This window comes from Bos indicus, chromosome 21, assembly GCF_029378745.1.
Source record: "Bos indicus isolate NIAB-ARS_2022 breed Sahiwal x Tharparkar chromosome 21, NIAB-ARS_B.indTharparkar_mat_pri_1.0, whole genome shotgun sequence".
Classification (NCBI taxonomy): Eukaryota; Metazoa; Chordata; class Mammalia; order Artiodactyla; family Bovidae; genus Bos; species Bos indicus.
In genome coordinates this window covers 6,946,837-6,972,071 of record NC_091780.1, presented here as the reverse complement: position 1 = coordinate 6,972,071, position 25,235 = coordinate 6,946,837, and the positions used below count along the sequence as shown (strand labels likewise).

The 25,235-nt window shown below is 45.0% G+C and overlaps 1 protein-coding gene across 3 annotated transcripts in view; it reads right to left on the bottom strand.

Annotated features, from left to right (window-relative positions):
- ADAMTS17 (ADAM metallopeptidase with thrombospondin type 1 motif 17) overlaps positions 1 to 25,235 on the bottom strand; it is a 404,698-nt gene that overhangs the window by 62,510 nt on the left and 316,953 nt on the right. For 2 of the 3 annotated variants that reach the window (XM_019983858.2, XM_070775014.1), the window contains exons 17-19: positions 20,913 to 21,070; positions 17,627 to 17,786; positions 15,473 to 15,608 (exon numbers count right to left, since the gene is read on the bottom strand). In XM_019983858.2, coding sequence (XP_019839417.2) covers positions 15,473 to 15,608; positions 17,627 to 17,786; positions 20,913 to 21,070 — 454 coding nt within the window. Of the gene's footprint in view, positions 1 to 580; positions 1,328 to 15,472; positions 15,609 to 17,626; positions 17,787 to 20,912; positions 21,071 to 25,235 lie in introns of those variants that run through there. The other variant, XM_070775015.1, reaches the window with a different exon arrangement.

The following is a 25,235-nucleotide window of genomic DNA, read 5'->3' as shown; positions in this document are numbered from 1 at the left end:
TGGAGAACAGTGTGGAGATTCCTTAAAAAACTGGAAATAGAACTGCCTTATGATCCAGCAATCCCACTGCTGGGCATACACACTGAGGAAACCAGAAGGGAAAGAGACACGTGTACCCCAATGTTCATCGCAGCACTGTTTATAATAGCCAGGACATGGAAGCAACCTAGATGTCCATCAGCAGATGAATGGATAAGAAAGCAGTGGTACATATATACAATGGAGTATTACTCAGCCATTAAAAAGAATACATTTGAATCAGTTCTAATGAGGTGGATGAAACTGGAGCCTATTATACAGAGTGAATTAAGCCAGAAAGAAAAACACCAATACAGTATACTAACGCATATATATGGAATTTAGAAAGATGGTAACAATAACCCGTATACGAGACAGCAAAAGAGACACTGATGTATAGATCAGTCTTATGGACTCTGTGGGAGAGGGAGAGGGTGGGGAGATTTGGGAGAATGACATTGAAAGATGTATAATATCATGTATGAAACGAGTCGCCAGTCCAGGTTCGATGCACGATACTGGATGCTTGGGGCTGGTGCACTGGGACGACCCAGAGGGATGGTATGGGGAGGGAGGAGGGAGGAGGGTTCAGGATGGGGAACACATGTATACCTGTGGCGGATTCATTTCAATATTTGGCAAAACCAATACAATATTGTAAAGTTTAAAAATAAAATAAAAAAAAATGTTTTTCTCTGACTCTATTAACTAGAAAAAAACAAAAGCATCAATTCTTCCATGGTCATTATAAATAATGCTAATTTATTGATTAGCATAGTAATAAATAATGCTAATTTATTTATTGATTAATGTATTGATTGATTATGATAGTAATTTTCTGGTGGCAGCTTTTTCACTCTCCCCTTTCACTTTCATCAAGAGGCTCTTTAGTTCCCCTTCACTTTCTGCCATAAGGGTGGCATCATCTGCATATCTGAGGTTATTGACATTTCTCACAACAATCTTGATTGCAGTTTGTGCTTCATCCAGCCTGGCATTTCACATGATGTACTCTATATATAAGTTAAATAAACAGGGTGGCAATATACAGCATCAATGTACTCCTTTCCCAATTTGGAACCAGTTCATTGTTCCATGTCCAGTTCTAACTGTTGCTTCTTGACCTGCATACAGATTTCTCAGGAGGCAGGTAAGGTAGTCTGGTATTCCCATCTCTTTCAGAATTTTCCACAGTTTGTTATGATCCACACAGTCAAAGGCTTTGGCGTAGTCAATAAAGTAGAAGTAGATGTTTTTCTGCAACTCTCTTGCTTTTTCTATGATCCAATGGATGTTGACAATTTGATCTCTGGTTCAAAATCAAAAATCAAAAAAAAAAAAAATCAAAATCTGCATTTTCAAAATCCACCTTGAACATCTGGAAGTTCTCGGTTCATGTACTGTTGAGGCCTCACTTGGAGAATTTTGAGCATTACTTTGCTAGCATGTGAAATGAGTGCAATTGTATAGTAGTTTGAACATTTTTTGGCATTGCCTTTCTTTGGGATTGGAATGAAAACTGACCTTTTCCAGTCCTGTGGCCACTGCTGAGTTTTCTAAATTTGCTGGCACACTGAATGCAGCACTTTAACAGCATCATCTTTTAGGGTCTGAAATAGTTCAACTGGAATGGAATACTACTCAGCTGTAAAAGGAATGCATTTAAGTCAGTTCTAATGAGGTGGATGAAACTGGAGCCTATTATACAGAGTGAAGTAAGTCAGAAACAGAAAGACAAATAGGGCATATTAACACATATACATGGAATTTAGAAAGACAGTTACAATGACCCTTCATGCAGGGCAGCAAATGAGACATAGATGTAAAGAACAGGCTTTTGGACTCAGTGGAAGAAGGTGAGGGTGGGATGATTTGAGACACTAGCTTTGAAATATGTACATTACTGGACTTCCCTGGTGGCTCAGATGGTAAAGTGTCTGCCTACAGTGTGGGAGACCTGGGTTCAATCCCTGGGTCAGGAAGATCTCCAGGAGAAGGAAATGGAAACCCACTCTAGTATTCTTGCCTGGAAAATCCCATTGATGGAGGAGCCTGGTAGGCTACAGTCCATGGGGTTGCAAAGAGTCGGACATGATGGAGCGACTTCACTTTCTTTCTTTCTTTTATGTACATTACCACATGTAAAATAGATGGTCAGTGCAAGTTTGATGCATTAAGCAGGGTACCAAAAGTCGGTGCTCTGGGACAACCCACAGGGACAGGGTAGGGAGGGAGGTGGCGGTGGGGGGGACACATGTATATCCGTGGTTGATTCATGTGGGGGGGACACATGTATATCCGTGGTTGATTCATGCTGATATATGGCAAAAACCATCACAATACTGTAAATAATTATCTTCCAATTAAAATAAGTAAACTGCTTTTTTAAAAAAGGTTAAAAAAAATAAAACCATGAGTTTCACTTCCAGACAAGGGAACCACCATGGCTCCCCTACAAAACCCCTCTGAACCCAAGGTCACTACAACACCATCTGCTGATCTCTCCCATTCCACTTTAAAATACCTGTGGCGGATTCATTTCGATATTTGGCTAAACTAATACAATATTGTAAAGTTTAAAAATAAAATAAAATTTAAAAAAATAAATAAAATATCTACTTACAGGTGCCCTAGTCAAAAAGGGTTCTTTTTTCATGCCACGGTAGAAGCAAGTTGTACTACTTTTAAAATGAAAATGACATAGCAGAAAGTATGAAAGATTTAAAGTAGGAAAACCTTGGTTTGAGTCCTACCTGCTATGGGTATGACCCTGAGTAAGTTACTCAACAACCAAGTGTCTTGAAATCTTCATCTGTAAGATGGGGTGACAGCCCCAACTTCCCAGCCACTCCCCACCATCTCTCCTTGCTACTGACAGGCAGGGACAGACTGGCTCACTCCTACCCTACCCTGGATTTCTGCCACCTCCATAATTTACATCTTAGCAAGAAGAACACAGGTCCTCAGTTTTAAGATTCTCTGTTTCTACAATAAATTTGTTTTCAAATATTCTTTTGAGAGAAAAAAACCATTTCTCTGGGATTTATAGGAACAAACTGAATTTGCAGTAGGAAAGCAAAAGGACAGTGAATAGGGCTCAACCAGCAGCTGATGAGATCACAGCCTGGCAGCATTTCTTCTCAGCCATCACACCTGATCAGGTTACACTCCATTACTGGCGTTTGTGTTGGTACGATTTGGGGGTTAAAATAACCAGGAGAAGCTTGGGTTTGGTAACAGGTTGTACCACACCCAGGGACTCACAGTTTGGAAAAAAAACTCTCATGCTTTGAGAATCACATGGCTGCTGATGTTGAAAGTTCACATCCAAGAGCAACATTCCCGACAGGCTGCCTTTCTCACCAGGACACAGGAATTTTCCAGTACAGTAGCCCTCCTGCTAATAGACTTGCCGGCACTCATCCTAGCTGGACAGCGTCCACTGGATGGTCTTTCCTAGTCTTGGTTTGATCATGATGTCAGCATGTCTCTATGTGTTTGGGGTGGAGGACACGTCTGCTGCTTTTGCCTGCCTAGTGTCGCCTTCCTTTTTCTGATAAGAATACCTCAGTTTTCCTTTGGGTGTCTACATCATGCCACTGGAGGGCATGTGAGCCAAGCCACGCCCATCTGATCTTCTCCAGGAAGCTGGACTCTCAGTGGAGCAGCTCCACTGCAGTTGCCTCTGAGACTCCCTCTCCAAAATTCTTTTCACCATTGCTTCAATTTGGGGAGCTGTTCCACATCCTATTTATATATGCTTGTCTTTTTGGTATAGTTTTAGATTCAATTCTTGTTGCCTGGTATCAAAAACCTTGATGTTCTTGAGTCCAACACTTTACCTTCCCAAAGACAACGTCCAGTGAGATTAGAAGTTGGTGGCCTCATTCATTTTGGGAGGCTGGTGGAGCAGGAGTTCCTTTTGCAGCCACGTCCTGAGTGAAGCAGGTAGTCCTACCCCACTTGGTTATCTTCAATGGGAGGAAGAGGTCGATGGAGTGTACTTTTGAGGTGCAGGCACAGGGCACCCTGAGCAGTTCACCTTGTTAGGTAAGGGGTACCTTGAGTCTCCTGCTGGAGCACCCGGCTCTAGAAGCTCTAGGAAGGGTGGTTTTCAAGATCAAAGTTCTCCTGGGGAAACAGCACAATTCTCATATTGATTCACAGAGCACGGTGTCACATCAAAAGTGTGTCAGTGAGGGACTGTATAGTCCTAAGTCCCATGTGTCTCTATGTAACCAGCACTTCTCTTTCTGGACAACCACAGAGAACTGCGTCCCTCTAAACTTTCCATGGGCCCTGCAGTGGCAAGAACAGACATTCTACCTTATTCTTTTTACTTTTTAGCTACATATCATCAATATCCTTTTAAGAGAAAGTGGAGCATAATTTCAGTGGGCTTCCCACTGGTGGCTCAGTGGTAAAGAATCCACCCACCAATGCAGGAGATGTGAGTCTCTGGGTCAGGAAAATCACCTGGAGAAGGAAATGGCAACCCACTCCAGTATTCTTGCCTGGAGAATCCCATGTATAGAGGAACCTGGTGGGTTACAGTCCACAGGGTCACAAAAGAGTTGGACATGACTTAACAACTCAACTCCCCAGTGGCTCAGTCAGTAAAGAGTCTGCCTGCAATGCAGAAGACCCGGGTTTGGTGCCTGGGTCAGGAAGATCCCCTGGAGAAGGGAATGGCAATCCACTCTGGTATTCTTGCCTGGAAAATTCCATGGACAGAGGAGCCTGCTGGGCTACAGTCCATGGGATTGCAAAGAGTTGGACATGACTGAGTGACTAACACCTAACAACTCAACAACAACATAATTGCTTTACAGTGTTGTGTTAGTTTCCACTGTACAACAAAGGGAATCAACTGTATGTGTACATATATTCCCTCCCTCTTGAGCCTTCTTCCCACCCACCCCATTTCACCCCTCTACATCATCACAGCACACAGAGCTGAGCTCCCTGTGCTATCCAGCAGCTTCCCACTAGCTATCTATTTTATACATGGTAGTGCATACATGTCAATGCTACTTTCTCAATTTGCCCCATCCTCCCCTCCCTCTGCTGTATCCACATGTCCATTTTCCATGTTTGCATCTCTATTCCTGCCTGGCAAACAGGTTCATCAGTACCATTTGCCCAGATTCCATATATATGCATTAATATACAATATTTGTTTTTCTCTATCTGACTTCATGTTGTATGACAGACTCTAGGTTCATCCACAACACCACAAATGACCCATTTTCGTTCCTTTTTTGTGGCTGAGTAATATTCCATTTGCACCTTATTCTTGATCTTAGGGGTAAAGCATTCAGTCTTTCATCATAAAGTATGATGTGAGCTATGGGGTTTTGTAGACGCAGAACATTTTATAGATATCTGTATGTATTTGTAGATATAGAATATTTTGTAGATACCAGGCTTCAGTTCAGTTCAGTCGCTCAGTCGTGTCTGACTCTTTGCGACCCCATGAATTGCAGCACGCCAGGCCTCCCTGTCCATTACTCAAACTCATGTCCATCGAGTCGGTGATGCCATCCAGCCACCTCATCCTCTGTTGTCCCCTTCTCCTCCTGCCCCCAATGCCTCCCAGAATCAGGGTCTTTTCCAATGAGTCAACTCTTCACATGAGGTGGCCAAAGTACTGGAGTTTCAGCTTTAGCATCAGTCCTTCCAATGAACACCCAGCACTGATCTCCTTTAGGATGGACTGGTTGGATCTCCTTGCAGTTCAAGGGACTCTCAAGAGTCTTCTCCAACACCACAGTTCAAAACCATCAATTCTTCAGTGCTCAGCTTTCTTCGCAGTCCAACTCTCACATCCATACATGACCACTGGAAAAACCATAGCCTTGACTAGACGAACCTTTGTTGGCAAAGTAATATCTCTGCTTTTTAATATGCTATCTAAGTTAGTCATAACTTTCCTTCCAAGGAGTAAGCGTCTTTTAATTTCATGGCTGCACGATACCAGGCTTAGGAAGTTCTTTTTCAATCTAGTTTGTTCAGTGTTTTTTTTTTTTTTTAAAACAGTCATGTATTTTGTCAAAGTCTGTTTTCACATCTACAGAAATGATCATTTTGTTTAAAAAACATTTTATTGATAAAGTATATTACATTAAGTGATTTTCAGATGATATACCAACCTTGTATTCCTGGGATAAGTCCTATTGGTTATGGTGTATACCATCCTTTTAATATGTTGCTGGATTCAGTTTGCTTGTATTTTTTTTGCATTAATATTCATGAGAAATATTGGTTTGTAGTATTCTTTTTTCCTTGTGATGTCTTTGTGTGGTTTCAGTATCCGGGTTTTACTACCCTCATAGAATGCACTGGATTGGAATGTGTCCCCTACTAATTCATCTTTTGGGAAGAGTTTGTGAAGGGTTGGTGTTAACTCTGCTTTAAATATTTGGTAAAATTCATAAGTGAAGGCTTCCAGTCCTGGACTTTTCTTTGTAGAAAGTGTTTTGATTAGTAGTTTAATCTCTTTGTTTATTATAGGTCTATTCTTTCTATTCTTTATTCAGTTTGGGAAGCTTGCATCTTTCTAGCAGTTTGTCCATTTCACGTTCAATATCTAATTTACTGACATACAGCTTACTGGCATACAATTGTTCATGGCATTCCTTTACAGATCTATTTTATTTCTACAAGGCCTGCCTTGAGGCATGAGGGATTTTAGATCCCTGACCAGGGATCAAACCCATGTTCCCTGCAGTGGGAGCATGGGGTCCTAATCACTGGACTGTCTGGGATTCCTCTTCTTTTTAAATATAGTGTTTACTGCTATACATTTCTCCCTAAAGTTTGCTTCAGTTGCCTTCCCTAAATTTTGGCATGGTGTGATTTCCTTTACATTCATCTGAAAGTATTTTCTAAATTTTCTATGATTTCCGTTTCAGTTCAGTTCAGTTCAGTTCAGTCGCTCAGTTGTGTCCGACTCTTTGCGAACCCATGAATCGCAGCACGCCAGGCCTCCCTGTCCATCACCAGCTCCCGGAATTCACTGAGACTCATGTCCATCGAGTCAGTGAGGCCATCCAGCCATCTCATCCTCTGTTGTCTCCTTCTCCTCCTGCCCCCAATCCCTCCCAGCATCAGAGTCTTTTCCAATGAGTCAACTCTTCGCATGAGGTGGCCAAAGTACTGGAGTTTCAGCTTTAGCATCATTCCTTCCAAAGAAATCCCAGGGCTGATCTCCTTCAGAATAGACTGGTTGGATCTCCTTGCAGTCCAAGGGACTCTCAAGAGTCTTCTCCATCCTGAACCCTCCTCCCTCCTCCCTCCCCATACCATCCCTCTGGGTCGTCCACACATGTATACCTGTGGTGGATTCATTTTGATATTTGGCAAAACTAATACAATTATGTAAAGTTTAAAAATAAAATAAAATTAAAAAAAATAATAATAAAAAGAAAAGAAAAAAAAAAAGAGTCTTCTCCAACACCACAGGTCAAAAGCATCAATTCTTCGGCACTCAGCCTTCTTTACAGTCCAACTCTCACATCCATACATGACCACTGGAAAAACCATAGCCTTGACTAGATGGACCTTTGTTGGCAAAGTAATGTCTCTGCTTTTCAATATGCTATCTAGGTTGGACATAACTTTCCTTCCAAGGAGTAAGCGTCTTTTAATTTCATGGCTGCAGTCACCATCTGCAGTGATTTTGGAGCCCCCAAAGAATAAAGTCTGACACTGTTTCCACTGTTTCCCCGTCTATTTCCCATGAAGTGATGGGACCAGATGCCATGATCTTCGTTTTCTGAATGATGAGCTTTAAGCCAACTTTTTCACTCTCCTCTTTCACTTTCATCAAGAGACTTTTGAGTTCCTCTTCACTTTCTGCCATAAGGGTGGTGTCATCTGCATATCTGAGGTTATAGATATTTCTCCCAGCAATCTTGATTCCAGCTTGTTTTTCTTCCAGTCCAGTGTTTCTCATGATGTACTCTGCATATAAGTTAAAGAAGCAAGGTGACAACATACAGCCTTGATGTACTCTGTTTCCTATTTGGAACCAGTCTGTTATTCCATGTCCAGTTCTAACTGTTGCTTCCTGACCTGCATACAGATTTCTCAAGAAGCAGGTCAGGTGGTCTGGTATTCCCATCTCTTTCAGAATTTTCCACAGTTTATTGTGATCCATACAGTCAAAGGCTTTGGCATAGTCAATTAAGCAGAAATAGATGTTTTTCTGGAACTCTCTTGCTTTTTCCATGATCCAGCGGATGTTGGCAATTTGATCTCTGGTTCCTCCGCCTTTTCTAAAACCAGCTTGAACATCAGGAAGTTCACGGTTCACATATTGCTGAAGCCTGGCTTGGAGAATTTTGAGCATTACTTTACTAGCGTGTGAGATGAGTGCAATTGTGCGGTAGTTTGAGCATTCTTTGGCACTGCCTTTCTTTGGGATCAGAATGAAACCTGACCTTTTCCAGTCCTGTGGCCACTGCTGAGTTTTCCAAATTTGCTGGCATAATGAGTGCAGCACTTTCACAGCATCATCTTTCAGGATTTGAAATAGCAATTCCCTTTCACTCACTGGTTATTTAGAAAGTGTTTTGTTTAATTTCTATGCATTTATGACTTTCCAAAATTTCTTTCTGTTGTTGAATTCTAATTGTATTTTTTCCCGTAATTGTGACATAAAAATCAGATGCAGATATTGAGTACTTAATAACTCAGGAAAGAGAAGGCCCTCCTAACAGACCCTGGGACCACATGGGAAGCATTAATCAACAGAATTTGGTTACCTGTGAAACTGGTATCTGGGAAGTCTCTTGTGTCTGATGATCAAAGGGAGGGATATTCAAATGGTCAAAGAGTTTAAGTATGGAGGAAAGGAAGAAAACAGAAGCTTTAAGACAAGACTCTGGAATCCTTTCTTCTCCAATGTTTCCTACTTTAGACAAGTAAAAGCTTCAAAACAATACTATTTAATTTAAATACAAGTGAGGTTCTAGATACTTTGGCCACCTGATGCGAAGAGCTGACTCATTTGAAAAGACCCTGATGCTGGGAAAGACTGAGGGCAGGAGGATCAGGCGACAACAGAGGATGAGATGGTTGGATGGCATCACTGACTCGATGAACATGGGTTTGGGTGGGCTTCAGGAGTTGGTGATGGACAGGCAGGCCTGGCGTGCTGCGGTTCATGGAGTTGCAAAGAGTCAGACGTGACTGAACGACTGAACTGAACTGAACTGAGGTTCTAGAATTTGGGTAGTGTCAGAAAGACGTTTTGGAATTCTTTGAACTAAACTTTTCCTCACCGTTCACATACTACTGAATAGGCATATAATGGATCACTGATGCTATTCTCCATTTTCCCCCTCAGGCACTTTTCCTTTATTTCACAGGGACTGTGGGGCACCCCTCATTCCAAGCCTCTAACCACGTGTTCAAGTGTCTGGAGAGTGGCTGAGCCTGCAAGTCCGGAGCAGCACTCCAGCGATTCTGAGGTTCTTACTGCTGCCTGCAGGCCCGCCCTCCCTATCTGAGAGCTCTCCCAAGTAGCCGGCTCCTGTTCGGCCACATGGCAGGGCCACAGGCAGCCTCCTCCACTCTCCTACATTCAAGGCACAGTGAACAGAGGAGTGACGATTAGACTTACCTATTTTATTTTAGAGGAAAGCAGAAAAAAAAAAAGCTTTAAGTTTTAGACAAGCTAGAAATGGATTAAACAATGGTATCTTTTCAGATATTGGCAGTACCTTAGGGCCACATGTTACAGGCTTCATTCTTAAATCAGGATCACATACACACACAAACCATGCTTTCATAAAAACATGAGGAATTACATTCAGTTTTAACCTAAAATGAGGCAAACTGGATAAAATAATTGAGCAAAGAGGACAAATTTAAAATCCAAATACATTTCCTTGCAGACAACTATTCAATTCAATTCTGTTGCCAGTAAGATATTGAATATTCTTTCTTGAATCACCCTAATTCAATGTACAGTACAGTATGTACTGCCTGGGAAGAAATTCAAATCATAAATACTATAGGGAAATATCCAATAGCTCAGAATGGCCTTTTCAAGTAGCCAATAAGCTCTAAAAGACTGCAAAAATATTAAATCCGGTCATACATGGGCTATGTGTTCCAGACTGAGCACATCTTGCTGTCATAGCCCCCGTCCTTGCTCCAGGACTACCTGGAACTGGGTCTTAAGGAGTTGGCACACAGGGCCTCTTGGGCTGCTCACTGAATGCCAGATGACGGCGGGGCCTCTTCCCTGCAGACTGTGGTCAGCGAGGTGAGGGCTGCTGGCCACAGTCACAACAGCTGAGCTGATCTGCGATTTCTGCCTCTCCTGCCAATGTCAGGTCCAGGTTTGCTGATGTGTTTGTGCTGCTGTGCAAGATACTGGAGAGAGGCTGTCTGCCCTGCATGCCAGATTCCAGACTCCACATGGTTATGGCAAGGTTTGGGAGAAGGATCCACAGAGCGAGGGGCAGGATTAGAATAAAGAGGTGTTAATGGTGTGAGTTGGGAAGGTAAAGGAAACTGTCGGGAACTCAGTGGAAAAAAAAAAAAAGGTTGAAGAAAATTAAAGGGGGATCAGGGGAAAAAAAAAAAAAAAACACGGGAAAAAGACAACCATCTCTGTTGTTTTAAAGGCCAAAGAGTAACAATAATACAGAAAGACTCTTTCATCTTGCCAGATTCAACAGCACACTACATTTTGGCTTTTTAAATAACGTTTATACCATTGGGTTCTGGGTTCTTCTTCCAACCACAGGCTCTGACTTCCAATCGTGCTCACTCCCAACCCCCTGAAGCACCTGTTTTTTCCAGACCGCACACTTCTCCAAACCCCACCCCCTGACCTAAGTTCAGTTTTCATTTACGATTATATCTCTCTCTGTCTGGTACTCATTTTCTAAGATCCTCACTTCTCTTCACTTACTAGCCTAAATCCATATTACTCTATACTTTTAAGAAAGATGCATGACAGCTAGATCATGCCAGGTAATAATTCAAGTTTTACTGTCTAAATGTTTGTGTGTGTGTATATATATAAAATATCTGTACACAATACATATACACTTATATATGTAATTGTGCATATGTGTGTATGTATATAAATAAATAAAAGTAGCATTTGCAAGAGTTTTAAAATCTATCAGATCACACATTTCTTTAGCCAAACAATAAATACTCTGTGATGAGTCATGATACTTCACTTTCAAGTGTCCACTTTAAGAATCAGTATGAAGTCAGATGGTTCAAAATAAGCAAATAAGCAAACCAACAAATACAAGCAGACTAGGATAGGCATCTGGGAATTTCTTTTCTAGGCTCTGAGGCAAATTCCAGGTGCTGTCTTCTCTTTTATCAATTTTATTTCCTACTCTGTTTTGGCAAATTCAATTCATTCTTCCAGTCTGATGCATATGACTTCACAGAGTTGGAGAGGGAATGAAAGGGGGTGGGACCAAAAGGACAGTGGTGGGAAGGAGAAGCCGAATGTTTATCAAGTTTGTTGTTGCTGTTGTTTGGCTGACAGTAAAGACTTTGCCTGTCTTTCACCTCTGTATACATTGGTACCAAGAGCAAAGCCAAGTGAATTTATTCAATAAACACATTTTGAATAAATGAAATCACTGACCCTACACTGTGTGCTGAGGGTCATGCTGGATGGTTATAAAGAGAGTACTGGCTTCCCTGGTGGCTCAGTGGTAAAAGAACCAATGCAGGAAACACAGGAGACGTGGGTTTGATCCCTGGCTTGGGAAGATCCCCTGAGAAGGAAATGGCAACTCACTCCAGTATTCTTGCCTGGGAAAATCCCATGGACAGAAGAGCCTGGTGGGCTGCAAGGCCATAGGATCGCAGAGAGCTGGACACTGACTGAAGCTCGTGAACACACATACTGAATAACTGGGCAATGAAAAGTAACTCAGTATAACACGGTGCCCTCCCTTGTATGACAAGAGAATACATTCCCTAAGGTGGTGTCTTCAGAGCTAGGGCTCATGCTGAGGCTGTGATCCCATCATCTCAGTGGGCAAAACAAGGGTAGGCAATAACTTAAGGCAAACTATCATTCATGGGCCAAGGCTGGCCTGCAGATTGTACAGCCCAGGAACTAACAATGGTTCTTACGTTTAACAGGGTTATAAAACAAAACAAAAAACAGACAGCAGAAATCATACACAGCCTACAAAACAAAAATATTTACTCTCTAGCCTTTCACAGAAAAAGTTTTCTGACCCTGTTCTAAAGAGACACTAAGATTGGACAAGGAAATGGCAACCCACTCCAGTACTCTTGCCTGGAAAATCCCATGGATGGAGGAGCCTGGCAGGCTATAGTTCATGGGGTCGCAAAGAGTAGGACACGACTGAGCGACCTCACTTTCTTTTCTTTCCTTCTGAAGTTGCTGTTGTTTAGTTATTGTGTCCAACTCTCTGTGAACCCATGGACTGTAGCACACCAGGCTCCTCTGTCCTCCACTATCTCTTGGAGTTTACTCAAATTCATGTCCATTGAGTCAGTGTTCAAACTGGTTTTAGAAAAAGCAGAGGAACCAGAGATCAAATTGCCAACATCTGCTGGATCATCAAAAAAGCAAGAGAGTTCCAGAAAAACATCTATTTTTGCTTTGTTGACTACGCCAAAGCCTTTGACTGTGTGGATCACAATACACTGGGGAAAATTCTGAAAGAGATGGGAATACCAGGCCACCTGACCTGCCTCTTGAGATATTTGTATGCAGGTCAGGAAGCAACAGTTAGAACTGGACATGGACTGGACACGACTGAGCGACTGAACTGAACTGAGTCGGTGATGCTACCTAACCATCTCATCCTCCGCTGTATCCTTCTCTGTTTGCCTTCAATCTTTCCCAGCAACAGAGTGTGAGATTACTTTTAATCTAAAGTGTGTTCGACTTGAATTGTGTTCAAACACAGCAAGACTGCAGGCCTAAGCTCTGTGGGCTCTTGTCTGCTAATACCAACATATATGTTATCTTGGAGTCAATTTCTATTAATTGCCTTCTCTCATGAGTATGGATCACATTTTTCTGTTTCTTTGTAAGTCTAATAATTTTGGATTGTATCTTGTTATGTTAATTATAGCAGTGCTATCCAATACAAAAAAAAAATGAGCCACACACATAATTTTAATTTTCTATTATCCACATTAAAAAAGTAAAGAAACATGTGACTTTAATATATTGCATTTTGATCCAATGTCTTCAAAATACAACAGGCTTCCCTGATGATTCAGTAGGTAAAGAATCTTCCCCAAATGCAGGAGACACAGGAGACATGGGTTTGATCTTTGAGTAGGGAAGATACCCCGGAGCCGAGGGCATGGCAACCTACTCCAGTATTCTGCCTGGAAAATCCCATGGACAGAGAAGTCTGGTGGGCTACAGTCCATGGGGTCGCAAAGAGTTGGACAGGACTGAGCGACTGCATACATACACACTCAAAATATAAATATTTTAACATGTAATAAATATTAAAAATTAATATTATATAATCTCTTTCCAGACTAATTCTTTGAAGTCAGGTGTGTATTTTGGATTTATAACACATCTTGATTTGGACTAGCTAGTGGCTACCATGTCAGTCAATCAGCATGCATGTATGCATGCATGCTCAGTAGCATCCGACTCTTTGTGACCCCGTGGACTGTAGCCCACCAGTCTCTTCTGTCCATGGGACTTTCCTGGTAAGAATACTGGAGTGGGCGGCCATTTCCTCCCACAGGGGATCTTCCTAACTCAGGGATCAAACTTTCTTTGCAGGCAGGTTCTTTACTGCTGAGCCACCAGGGAAGGAAGCACTGATCAGCATAGGCCTAGAATATCATTCTAGGAGAATACTCAGGGTTTGTCCAATATAAGCTCTTCCATCATTATGGGAAACAGAATCCCTGACTGATAGTTTTTAAACTTTACCCCTTGGTATTTCACAGAGGTGCTCTGGGCCAACTGAGATGAGGGGAAGGCTAAGGGCACTGAACCACTCTTCCCAATTATATGTGCATCTCAAGTCAATCAGACCAACTCTGATTTCATGTTTCATATATTTCGTTTCTGTGCATAATTTAAAAAGATTTTGATACTAAAATAATATGAAAACATAAATGACTGTAGAATATAATTCTTGACTGGGTCCCTAGGATCGTTCTTGCTCAATTATGCCCTTGAACCTATGCTAAGGTCTCTTCTAGAGTCACTTACTCTCCTTTCTAATCATATCACAAGAGCCAGCTGTCTCTACTTTCAGCAAAAGAAGCTGTGGCCTCTCTGATACCTACGTCTTTACAGTGGCAAGTTCTTCTTTCTTTAGCCCCACATGTGTGTGACTGATTGATAAATCGATCAATCGACGGATAGGTTTGCAAGATGGCTGTTCACATCCAAATTCTTAAGACTTCTAGAAGTGAGCTGTTTCTCATGCCCTTCACCATTCAGGTAGAAAATTTCATTCTTAATTTTCCAAGGACCACATAAAATCACATCTCACCTTGCTTTCCCTTCTGGCTTCCCTCTCTCATTCACACACATTTTATCAGTTTGACAAAGAAAAGAGGGTCAGAAACAAAACAAAATGCTTTGTGATACTTTTCACCAGGTGAGTGGTACAAACTGAGCTTAAGAAACCCAAAAAACTGCCCGGTTAAAAGTCCAGCCTCTTTCATTTTTGCTTTCCTCAGGGTATATGCCTTAAAGCGATTATCCTTCAATAAAAAAATAAATTAATTAAAAAAAAAAGTCTAGCCTCTTTACAAAAGCTATACATGCCTTAACTGGATGCATAGAACCACAAAACAAAAGCCACATACCTCAACGCTGGGCAGAACAGGAGGCCAGGCGTGATATTACATAATACAACAGAATCAGATGCAAAGTCCCACTAAGATGGAAATAAGGAGGCTTAATTGATGAACACATTCCACACAATTCATCTCGGTTAACAACCCAAGAGAATGCACTTTGGAGTACATGGCCATGAAAGCTAGGGTTGGAAACAGAAGTTCTGATGGATCCCAGACAATAAATAACTTACTGATGTCAATTTCAGCCACTAAATCAGACCGATCACAAACACTAACCAATCAGAATCACTAACACCTACTCACAGGTGCTCACACTCTGAGTTCCTTTTTCTCCAAGACAGAGTAACTTGGAGGAGGTGACATGTGCCAGGTGAAAGTGTGTGGAGATGGCTATTTCTTTTTTTCATGAGATGTTCTTAATGGTCCCCTATGAGACACCTTCCAGTGAGGACTATATACTGCTATCAAAGTTATGGCTTAGTAGCCAGAAACTGAGTATTTTAAACAATCAAAAAATCACTCAGCAACAACAATGGAACTCAGAGTAAGACTGGTATTAATTGTGCAGCACCCTGTTCATGGGTGCTGCTGCTCTGACCCTGAAGGATCCAAGCTTGAGAACAGAGCTCCTTACCGTGACTGGCAGGGGTGCAAGTTGCACCTTCGAACCTGGGGCTCCGGGCGGCTGGCCTGAGGGCAGTCACTGTCGTTCACTAGAGTTGTGGTCTTGTTAACAATCCGTGTGCATGACACGATGCTTCTGCGTTCCCCTGGAAACCAAAGTACACAGAACTGAGAGGCCACAGAACACATTCCTGGAAAGGCCATTTCTTCACCGTGTGGAGGAATGTTCAGGTGCGTCTTGTGATCAGTTTGTCACTTAAACTGACTCTTCTAACGCCTGTGGGTTGTCAGAGAGGGAGGATCATAATTTTAGGGATAAGGGTGTGTGAGACAGGGCAGGGGTAGTAGGGGCAGGAGAAAGACCCTAGAAGAGGATCAGAGAGAAGCAACGCTTCAGATCAGCTGTGTTCCTGGACACCTTGGGGCTCACTGTGGCCAAAGTTCTGATTTGGGTCTCTAATTTCTAACAAAGATTACCAGTCTCTATATCTGTTCATTTGAAGTCTATGGAGATCTGGGCTTGATTAAACAACTGTACAACAGCCCTCACCAGAGATGACAGTTACTTATTACAGAATTCCTGCTTTCTGGAGAGAAGCGAGAAACAGGAAGTGTTGTCTGAAGGACATAGACCAACCTGAAAATTTTTCTATCAACTGCTGCTCATGCCTGAGCATCACCTGCTCTTGGGAAGCCTCACTAACCCCAGCTGACTACACGTTCATTCTTTTGGGTGTTTCCAAAGCACCCTGCTGGAGAAGGCAATGCCAACCCACTCCAGTACTCTTGCCTGGAAAATCCCATGGACGGAGGAGCCTGGTAGGCTGCAGTCCATGGGGTCGCGAAGAGTTGGACACGACTGAGCGACTTCACTTTCACTTTTCACTTTCATGCATTGGAGAAGGAAATGGTAACCCACTCCAGTGTTCTTGCCTGGAGCATCCCAGGAACGGCAGAGCCTGGTGGGCTGCCATCTATGAGTCGCACAGAGTCAGACACAACTGAAGCGACTCAGCAGCAGAAGCAGCAGCAAGCACAACTATATGGATCCCATGCTCCTCAATCAAGTCTGTCTTCTGGGGAATTTGTCATGGTACAGCCCTGAACTTGAGTGAGCATAGAAAGCACAGAGATGCCTCAAGCCAGATTTTGGATTGGGCTGGGAGTCATTGGTGCCATAAAGGGTTGTGATAGTGACAGCAGCAGAACAGCACCCCGTACCCCCAGCCAGAGAAGCCTGCTAACTCTTGTCCTGGGGCCATGCTGAGTTTGCAGCAAGTTGGCCTAGAGGAAGTTTGGTGCCATTAGCCCTGCAGGACCAGTGCCATGCCCGCGTCTTACCTGCCAGCCCACCCTCTGGGTTGGCATTCCAGGGTCCAGGTCAACCTTCTGTCCTAACTCTGTCCATCAACATTTACCTGCCTTGCATCCATCCCATGACCCCGCTCTGTGTCCTGTCAGGGCGCTGTTGGCTAAGAGTTCAGAGTGCTTCCCTTCACTCCTCCTAAACAACACTGTAATGACTATGATGTTCTTTGTTCATATTGATGTTTATAGTATTTGAGTTTCCTCCTGCAGTGGGCATGAGGGCTGATCATCCTATTTTGGAGGTGAGGAAATTTAGGTACAGAGAGAATACATCATCTGCTAATAAATGGAGGCAAATCATGAAGCCAGAACCCAGACCCAGAGTGTTGCACTGGAGTTGGAGGACTTTTCTTTGCATTATATTACTGTTGATTCTATTGGTTTCCATGTATTTCCACTGGTGACTGTAGCAAAAAGGAAAGGGTATTTGAAGGTCAGAAACATCTTCCAGCACCCTTTTCCAAGCGTAACAGGTGCAAGTCTGTTCTGTGCACTCCCAGGGTCACCTGTCATACTTGTGACACAGCTACACATTAGTCAAACCTCCACTCCGATCAGCATCAAAGGCTGTAGGGAAAGCAGCCACATGGACGCAACTTCAGCCTGGAGGAGTCTGGAAGAAGACCCTGCCCAGAGAAATCTGCAGCAGGATGCAGTTACATTCCACAGAAATACAAGTTACTTATGTGGCCAGCCTTTCCCAGGCAATGTGCACCCGCCACAGAGTGCCCTGAATTCACTTCTCCTCTGTTTGGTAAAACCCCACACCCAGTGAGCCCACAGCCCTGCTGCTCACCTCCGCCACACTGCACACTGCACCCTTCCCAGCCGCTGTGGGTCCAGATGAACAAGGAGTCCTGGGGTTTTTCTGGTTCACTTTGATTTTCAGCGGTGTAGTTTACAGGAATGGTGTATTCATAATGAATTCCGTAATTTTGGTCATGAAATAACAACACCTGCATCAGTAGCAAAATAAAAGGCCACTTTGAAATAGAGCAAAAGCCCACAGGATTGCTGAATTTGCAAGCCAACCCGTGTTGTGGCTGTCTTCCCACCAGGGATAGCCCATTCTTTTGGGGGTTTCAAAACAGGTTCATGCCAGGGGCACTCCTTTATTTCAGTTTTGGTTTCCACAGATACTCAACTCGGGGGCTGGAGCATATGTAAACCATTGGCAGGGAGCTCTACTCTTTTCCACTGGAGAGAGGACTGGTTTAGATGAGGGATTTGGGGATAAGCCAGTCTGAGTGCTCTAACTGCACTTTACATGCTCCATGTAATCACCCACGAAACTGCCCTTGTGGGTGAGAAAGACACAAATATACGGCTTTTTCTAAACAGGCATCTGAACAGGTAGGGTGACTCCTTTGCAAATGAATGCCACTCTTCATGCCCCAAGCACCAGTCACTGCCATGTGTAAGGCAGGCTCCAGGTTAAACATAGCCCCTACAAGGGAACTTTGTGGATGCCTGTCAAGGATGCAGGAGCCTTCCTGTACCATGGGAGCTAGGATCACGACAATGCCCACAGGGTGGCACAGGCCTGGCACAGGGCTTAAAGCTGGCAGTGAGGTATGGGGGAGCCATGATCCTGCAGCCTGGGACCCTGGGGTCTGAAATCCTGGCAAGTGGGCAGGTGGAGGGGCCTTCTCTTAGTTTGGTAATGCATTTGACAAGCCTTGGAAGCACAGAGGTGCTGTATGGGCTTTATTTTTCTACGTGTACTTAATGGTGTGAAAGAAGCTCTCTTGTGGGAACTTCAAATGGCCTCCTGTTGGTGGTACATCTTCAGCCCAGGCTTGGAACCAGGTGGCGCTCCTGGGTCTAAGCAGCCAGCAACTTCACGTCCAGGCTGCGGTTCTGGGACAGCAGGTCAGCGGAGCTGGAGGCAGAAGGTGCTCCATCTGACCTGAGGGAGGCCAGCAGACTGTGTGCCAGACGACAGGAGTCACTCTCCCGCCCAAGCATCTCCCCGCCCTCCTAAGGCTGGAGTTGCAGGGTGGGGGTGGGGTGCTAAGAGCAGCCCAAACTGAATAAACATCCACTTCTCCAAGAAATAGACTTGCGGTAATACATTTGGAAAAATGCCTCCAGTTTAAAAAAAAAAAAAAAAAAAACAACTCTTTAAAAGAGATCTTTATTATCTCAGTATGGGAATAAGACTGGTGAATTGAGAATCCATATGAAACCAATTTCATGCAATTTTGTAGCCACGTATAATTTGTGTGTGCATGTACGTAATTGGTTTCAAATGCAGGTCCCCATGGCTCTATGGGCACTCCTGACCTCTCAAGCAATGAGCACACCTCAGTTAGGGGACAATGGATTTCCCTTCAGAGGAAGACGGGCTCCTCTCATTTCTAGGTTTAGAAACTGGAAGTAACTAGCAATCACATTTCAAGAGAGAAAAGTGATTAATGTTCAAGAAGGCAGGAACTTCAGCTGTGGCAGTTGTTGCGTTCCCCGAGTTTTGTTTATCATGGTCTGAATGAATCCCGGCTGTGCATTTGCTTTAACGGGCTGACAATTCACTCACAGTTTATGCAAGCTTTGGGGAAAGAAGGGAAATAGACCCATCTTGGTGTTTGCTAGAAAAGCAACTTCATGTGCTAACAGGTGATACTGCTATCTTGGGTTTTATCTTGTCTTTCACTTCCTCTTTTAGTCCCTCTGAATGACTGCTTTTAACTCAGGACAGGAGGATTTGTTCCAGTGACTTAGATTAGGAAACAATCTAATCACAGAGAAATGGCTTAGGTAAAGGCTTCCCCAATGGCTTAGCGGGTAAAGAATCTGCCTGCCATGCAGGAGACACAGCAGATGTGGATTCAATCCCTGGATCCGGAAGATCCTCTGGAGGAGGAAATGGGAACCCACTCCAGTATTCTTGCCTGGAAAATCCCATGGACAGAGGAGCCTGGCAGGCTACAGTCCACAGAGTTGCAGGAGTCAGACAACTGAACACATAAGTGTGCACAGGTTCTTAGGTCCCAGGAATCAACTTTCAAATGTATATCTGCAGTAGCTTTAGTGTGTGGATTGTTGCACTACGTCAGCCATGGGAACTAGCTCCCTTTGCTCTTATTGGAAACTGTAACAGGCTTAGGGCCATCGTGGGAGCCATCTCTGCTCACTTGCAGAGCTGGTCTCCTCAGGAGATTCTTACTGAGAGGTGGCCTGGGAATCTCTCGGGCATCACCTAATCTTAAACAGATGCCGGCTGCCAGAGACCACAAATTAATGGGGATGATAAGAACTTCCAAGTAGAGACTTCGGGTGGCGTGGAGGACAAACTGTCTTTTGATTACAGATACACAAGCTGTCACAATCCCCATTCTTTGGAAGGAGACATCGAATCAGTAATTATGAGCCATCCAAAGTTAGCCACAAGAACTCCTGAACCCTGAGAAGGCAATGGTGGCATTCTTTTCCCAGGAGATCTTTCACAGTCTTAAAAGGCAGTATAACCAAACATTTCAGTGGTTTGCATGCGGTCCTTCCTGAGACAACATGTAAGACCAGAGTGCCCAGATCTGGCCCAACTCCACAGATTTCTTGAGACCATCTGGGGAGTAAATAGTCCAGTAGAATTTGTTTCTGTCTCAATTCCTGAAGGCTTGTTGCAAGCTGAGTCTGGAAAACCTGAGCAGTGTTGGTTTGGAAACAGAGTCAACAGTTTGTTTTCAAAAGGTAGTTTCTGATGTAATTATACAAACTGTGGGGCAAATCTAAGCCACCTGATACGAAAACAGACTTTGAGTGGGACTGTCTGCTTAATGATGCCAGGTCTCCCCAAGGCCACATGACTAAGCATTTCCATCCTGGAGGTGGTTCCTTTTGAAAAAGATGGGAGTTCTGCCAGTAAAGAGCCAAGGCAGAATTTTGAGAGGGCAGCATTTTGAAGCATGTGGCAAAAGGGATTATACAAGGTAAAAACCAAGAGAGAGACTGGACCAGCAGGTGGCCAGGTAAACCACCAGGAACCAAGCGTACCTCCTCCCATAGGGCCCCAGGGAAGAAGTCAGCTGGTAGATCTCTTGCACCCAACCAACTCAGGACAAATACAAAGCACAGCAAATTACCATCAGATGCAGCGGCATTTTGGTCGGTCCCTTGGCAGAAATTTTCTCCCACAGGCCCCTTCGAACGTAGCGGACAGTTGTGCCTGCAATCTGGAACTCTCCAGGGAGCTCTATCTTCCAGTCACTGTTGATGGATCTCTTACTGGAGTCTTTGAGAGCTAGAAAGAAAATGGAACGCCACGGAATTGGGGGAGTCAGCCTGTGTTTGAAGGGAGTCAGGCTGTCTTGAGGGGTGGGTTGGAGGGCTCATGTTCCGCCTCCACAGGGGAGAAGAGGGAGGCCTGCCCTGAGAGAAAGGGAGCTTTCTCTGAGAACAGAAGACTGGCTCATGGGCAGAGAACGGCTCCTGACCCCAGGTCCCTGAGCTCAGCTGCCTCGGCTCCTGCACCTCTGAGCATGGGCTGGTGTCTCAGAACCAGCTCACACGGAGCGGGTGTGGGAAGGAGTGCCAGAGGACGCAGACAGCCACACACAGCCCTATCATATTTCGCTAGACTTACAAAGTAGAGGGTTTTCAGCTGGATGAATGGATTCTATTTCAACATGTCCAAGTCTCCAAAATAGGTTTTGCAGCTTTAGCAAAATTCATCATTCATTTCACTCTTACCTACCTGGGGCTTCTTAGAGGGCAGCCTAACTCTAGTGTCCCTTAAGGATCTGATAGCCCCAGATTAGTGAAGTAGATGCTCCTTCAAGAAGCAAGTGCCCTTCTATAAAGATGGGAGTCTCCCATCCAGAGCTGCTTACAGACAGACGTGGCAGTAAGTCAGCTGATGCCTCAGGAGTGGCAGGGGCGCTCAGCCTCATGGCCTCTGCCAGTTTCACACTTTGCTCTCTCAGTGTGTTGGAACTGACATGGAACTGACATTCTGCTGACTGGCTATAGCAAAGATTTGGTTTTCCATACAAGCCATGTATTTATCATCATCCAACTGCTCACCCGTAATTTCTTTGTTTTTTCCTCACTCAGGCTTTAGAGTCATGTGGTTCTCATGAGAGAGCATTCTACAGTGAAATTCTGGGCTTTTTTGGTTTGTTTTGCTTTGTTATTCAGGAAAGTAACCAATGATTATAGAACCTACTCTGACATGTAAGAGAAGGCGGTAAATGAAAATAGTCAATAGCAAGTCTTTATGTCACTCAAAACATAAAATTCTCTGTGCACCCCAAGTCCAATGCCACATTCTTTGCCAGCACCCCTGAACCCTGCTCAGTCTAGAATCAGTGAAATCAGGTGCCCCACTCTTTGCTTATATGGTCAGAAACAAAATGCCCACATATAATACCAGTTTTGGATAATGAGAGTTGAAACCCACAAGTAGTTTCAGTTAAGCCTGAACCCACGAGCCCTGGGCTGAGTTAGGACCTGATGGGTTCAATCCTGGTCAGGCCACAAGCAGCTGGGGGTGCTGCCCTCTGTTTCCTGGTCTGCAGGACATGGTGGTCCCGGCTGGCTCCCCTGCCCCAAGCGGGAGGTGCAGGCTCAGCATTCCGCATTTACAGGAACCACCAGGAGAAACCGAGGGCTCTGGGTAGGGCTGCCTCCCAGTAGGACAGCTTCCAGGAGGGGCCGCACTCAGTGAGGGTGGCTGCCCAGCACGTGGCTGCGGATTACAGGACTCCAGGAATGGCTTCGAAAAGAGAACGCTCCAGCGCTTAGCACCCAATGTTTTCCGTCAAAGAATTCTGCCCACTCTTGGGATCTCCTGGCTACTGGAAGGAAGTGAGTCTGTTGGGATACTCACAAGTTCTGCTCCTTTTTCTCTTCCTCAGCCAGCCCTGCAAGTCCCCATTTAAGGGGCACATTCTCTGGGTTAGCTTCTCTGTATGCTAGTACCCATTTGACCTTCCCAACAGTGCTCTAAGGTAAAGGATTACGGTCTTCTTTCTCACAGATGAGGAAATGGGGGCACGGGGGGTTCAGTAACCTGCCTGAAGTCACACAGCTATTGTCACGTGGAGGCCTGAACCTAAATAGACCAAGGTCCCACGTTCGTTAGGTCACAGCACAAGTCTAGAGTTTTACGACAGACACTGGAATGTGCAAATGTCACATTCTCCCAGAGAACACATTCCAACCTCAGATCACTGTGATGCCTCATGTTCTACATATCCTCATAAAAACACCTAAGCTTGTGGTTTTCCACAGCTTCCAGTGAACTACCAACTTACAAGTACTTTCGGCCATATTAGCTATTGGGGTATCTAGCAACGGGTGCATGGGTGTTCACTGCTCTTTCACTTCCTCTGAAGGTTTGGACAACTGTTTTCTTACCACTTTCTGAGGGCCTTGTAGCTGGTGCTGAAGACACAGCTCCTGCCCTCGGGAGCTCAGGGTTTGAAAGCGAGGTGGGCGAGAAGACAGATAAACATGAGACACTTGCAGAAGCTCTGAGACAGAGGCCAGTCCAGGGCTCATGTGTGTGTGTGGGCAGAGACTGGGCCTGCTGGGGAAGGCCTTCTGGAGGGGAGGCCCGGAACTGAGACAGCAGGGAGCAGAGGCGGCTGGAGCGCCTGGCAGCTTGGACTTGCTCCCTGGCTCCTTGATAAGCTCAGTTTCTGTGCAGAGTGGGGGTGTTCGGGTGGGGAGGGAGGCACTCTGCCCATGCAGAGAATCAAGAGGAGGTGACAGAGAGAGGCTGCAGAGGTGGAGAAGGAGAGGTGAGGCTTACTGTCATTGTCACTGGGCTGGGATGCTTGAGCGGGTTGAGAATCTCTGTAACTTGGAATCAGCGAGATGAGCAGAGTGAGTTTCTGTAAAGCTGGGGACCACCGTCACTCTGGGGCCACCCCCAGAGCCTCTTTCCCTCACAGAGACCAGGGCACACTGGGGCGGCCCGCCCCTCCCATCTCAGCCTGCGCTCGCGCCCTAGTTGACTCCTGCACTCAGTGGCTCTGGCTGGGCCTGGCCTTGCTCCACTTTAGGGCTTTTGAACTATGGTGTTGGAGAAGACTCTTGAGAGTCCCTTGGACTGCAAGGAGATCCAACCAGTCCATCCTAAAGGAGATCAGTCCTGGGTGTTCATTGGAAGGACTGATGTTGAAGCAGAAACTCCAATACTTTGGCCACCTTGTGTGAAGAGCTGACTCATTGGAAAAGACCATGATGCTGGGCAAGATTGAGGGCAGGAGGAGAAGGGGACGACAGAGGATGAGATGGTTGGATGGCATCACTGACTCAGTGGACATGGATTTGGGTGGATTCTGGGAGTTGGTGATGGACAGGGAGGCCTGGCGTGCTGCAGTTCATGGGGTCGCAAAGAATCAGACACTACTGAGCGACTGAACTGAACTGAGTGTGTTGCTCCCTGACATCTCTCTGTCCTTCTGCAAGTAACACCCCCCAGAGGAGCTTCTGGGGATGTTTTTTTCCCCAGTCATGGGAGGCTGACCCTAAACTCCTCCTCAGCTCCAGAAGTGGGTCCACCACCCAACTTGGGACATGAAGAGTCAATTGTAACACTTGCATTCACCTTGGGAAGAAGCATCTCTCTTTCCCAAAGTTGCCCAGGGACTCGATATATCGAGTCTGCCAGTGCGTGGCAAGGGGCCCTCAGATGACAGTGCACTGAGGCAGGACAGCAGGGCTGGATACAGGCATCATTTCCCACAGTTTTATGCCCCTGGGCCCAGTGGCACCTGAAGGCAATACTCAGAACCCAAGGACTGGGTCTAGCTTCCACATGTCACATTTGGAGGTTGGTTTTTGAAAAACATTAACCATGATAGAAGCAGGGCAGGTTGAGAAAGAAAATGACTACTACGGATTTCTAGAAGTCACCCTAGGATCCTTACTGATGTCAGCTTAGTACCCTCTGAGACTCAGAAAGGCACACTCCCTCCAGGCCTTAACCCCTCTCCGGGACCCTGCCCTGCCCAGTACTTGTTCAGGGTGAGGTGGCTCTTTCTTACTTGGCCTTGTTTCCAAGGTGCTTTAACAGGACTTATTGGATTATGAACTGAAAACCATGCCACTCTCGTGCCAAAAGGCAAGCATCGGGGAGGTCAAGAGTGGGAAGAACTGGAAAAAGTGCAGGAGGGCACAGCTGGAGCCAATTATAACCCATCCACAGAAATGGCACACAGAGGTGTGGGGACCGCCTGGGGAAGCCCTATTCCTGCGGGCAGAGGCACCCACCGTGGGTCCCCCCAGGAACAGAGCCTGCGGGTGCTGGGCATGTGCCACCCTCTCACCATGAGGGCAGGGTCCTGCGGGGCGGTAGGGTTGAGGGGAGGAGACGTTTCCATAGGCGGTCCACAGGCTGGGCGGGGGAGGTCACAGAGGGGTGAACACGGCCAGGGAAGACAGGGGGCGAGTGAGAG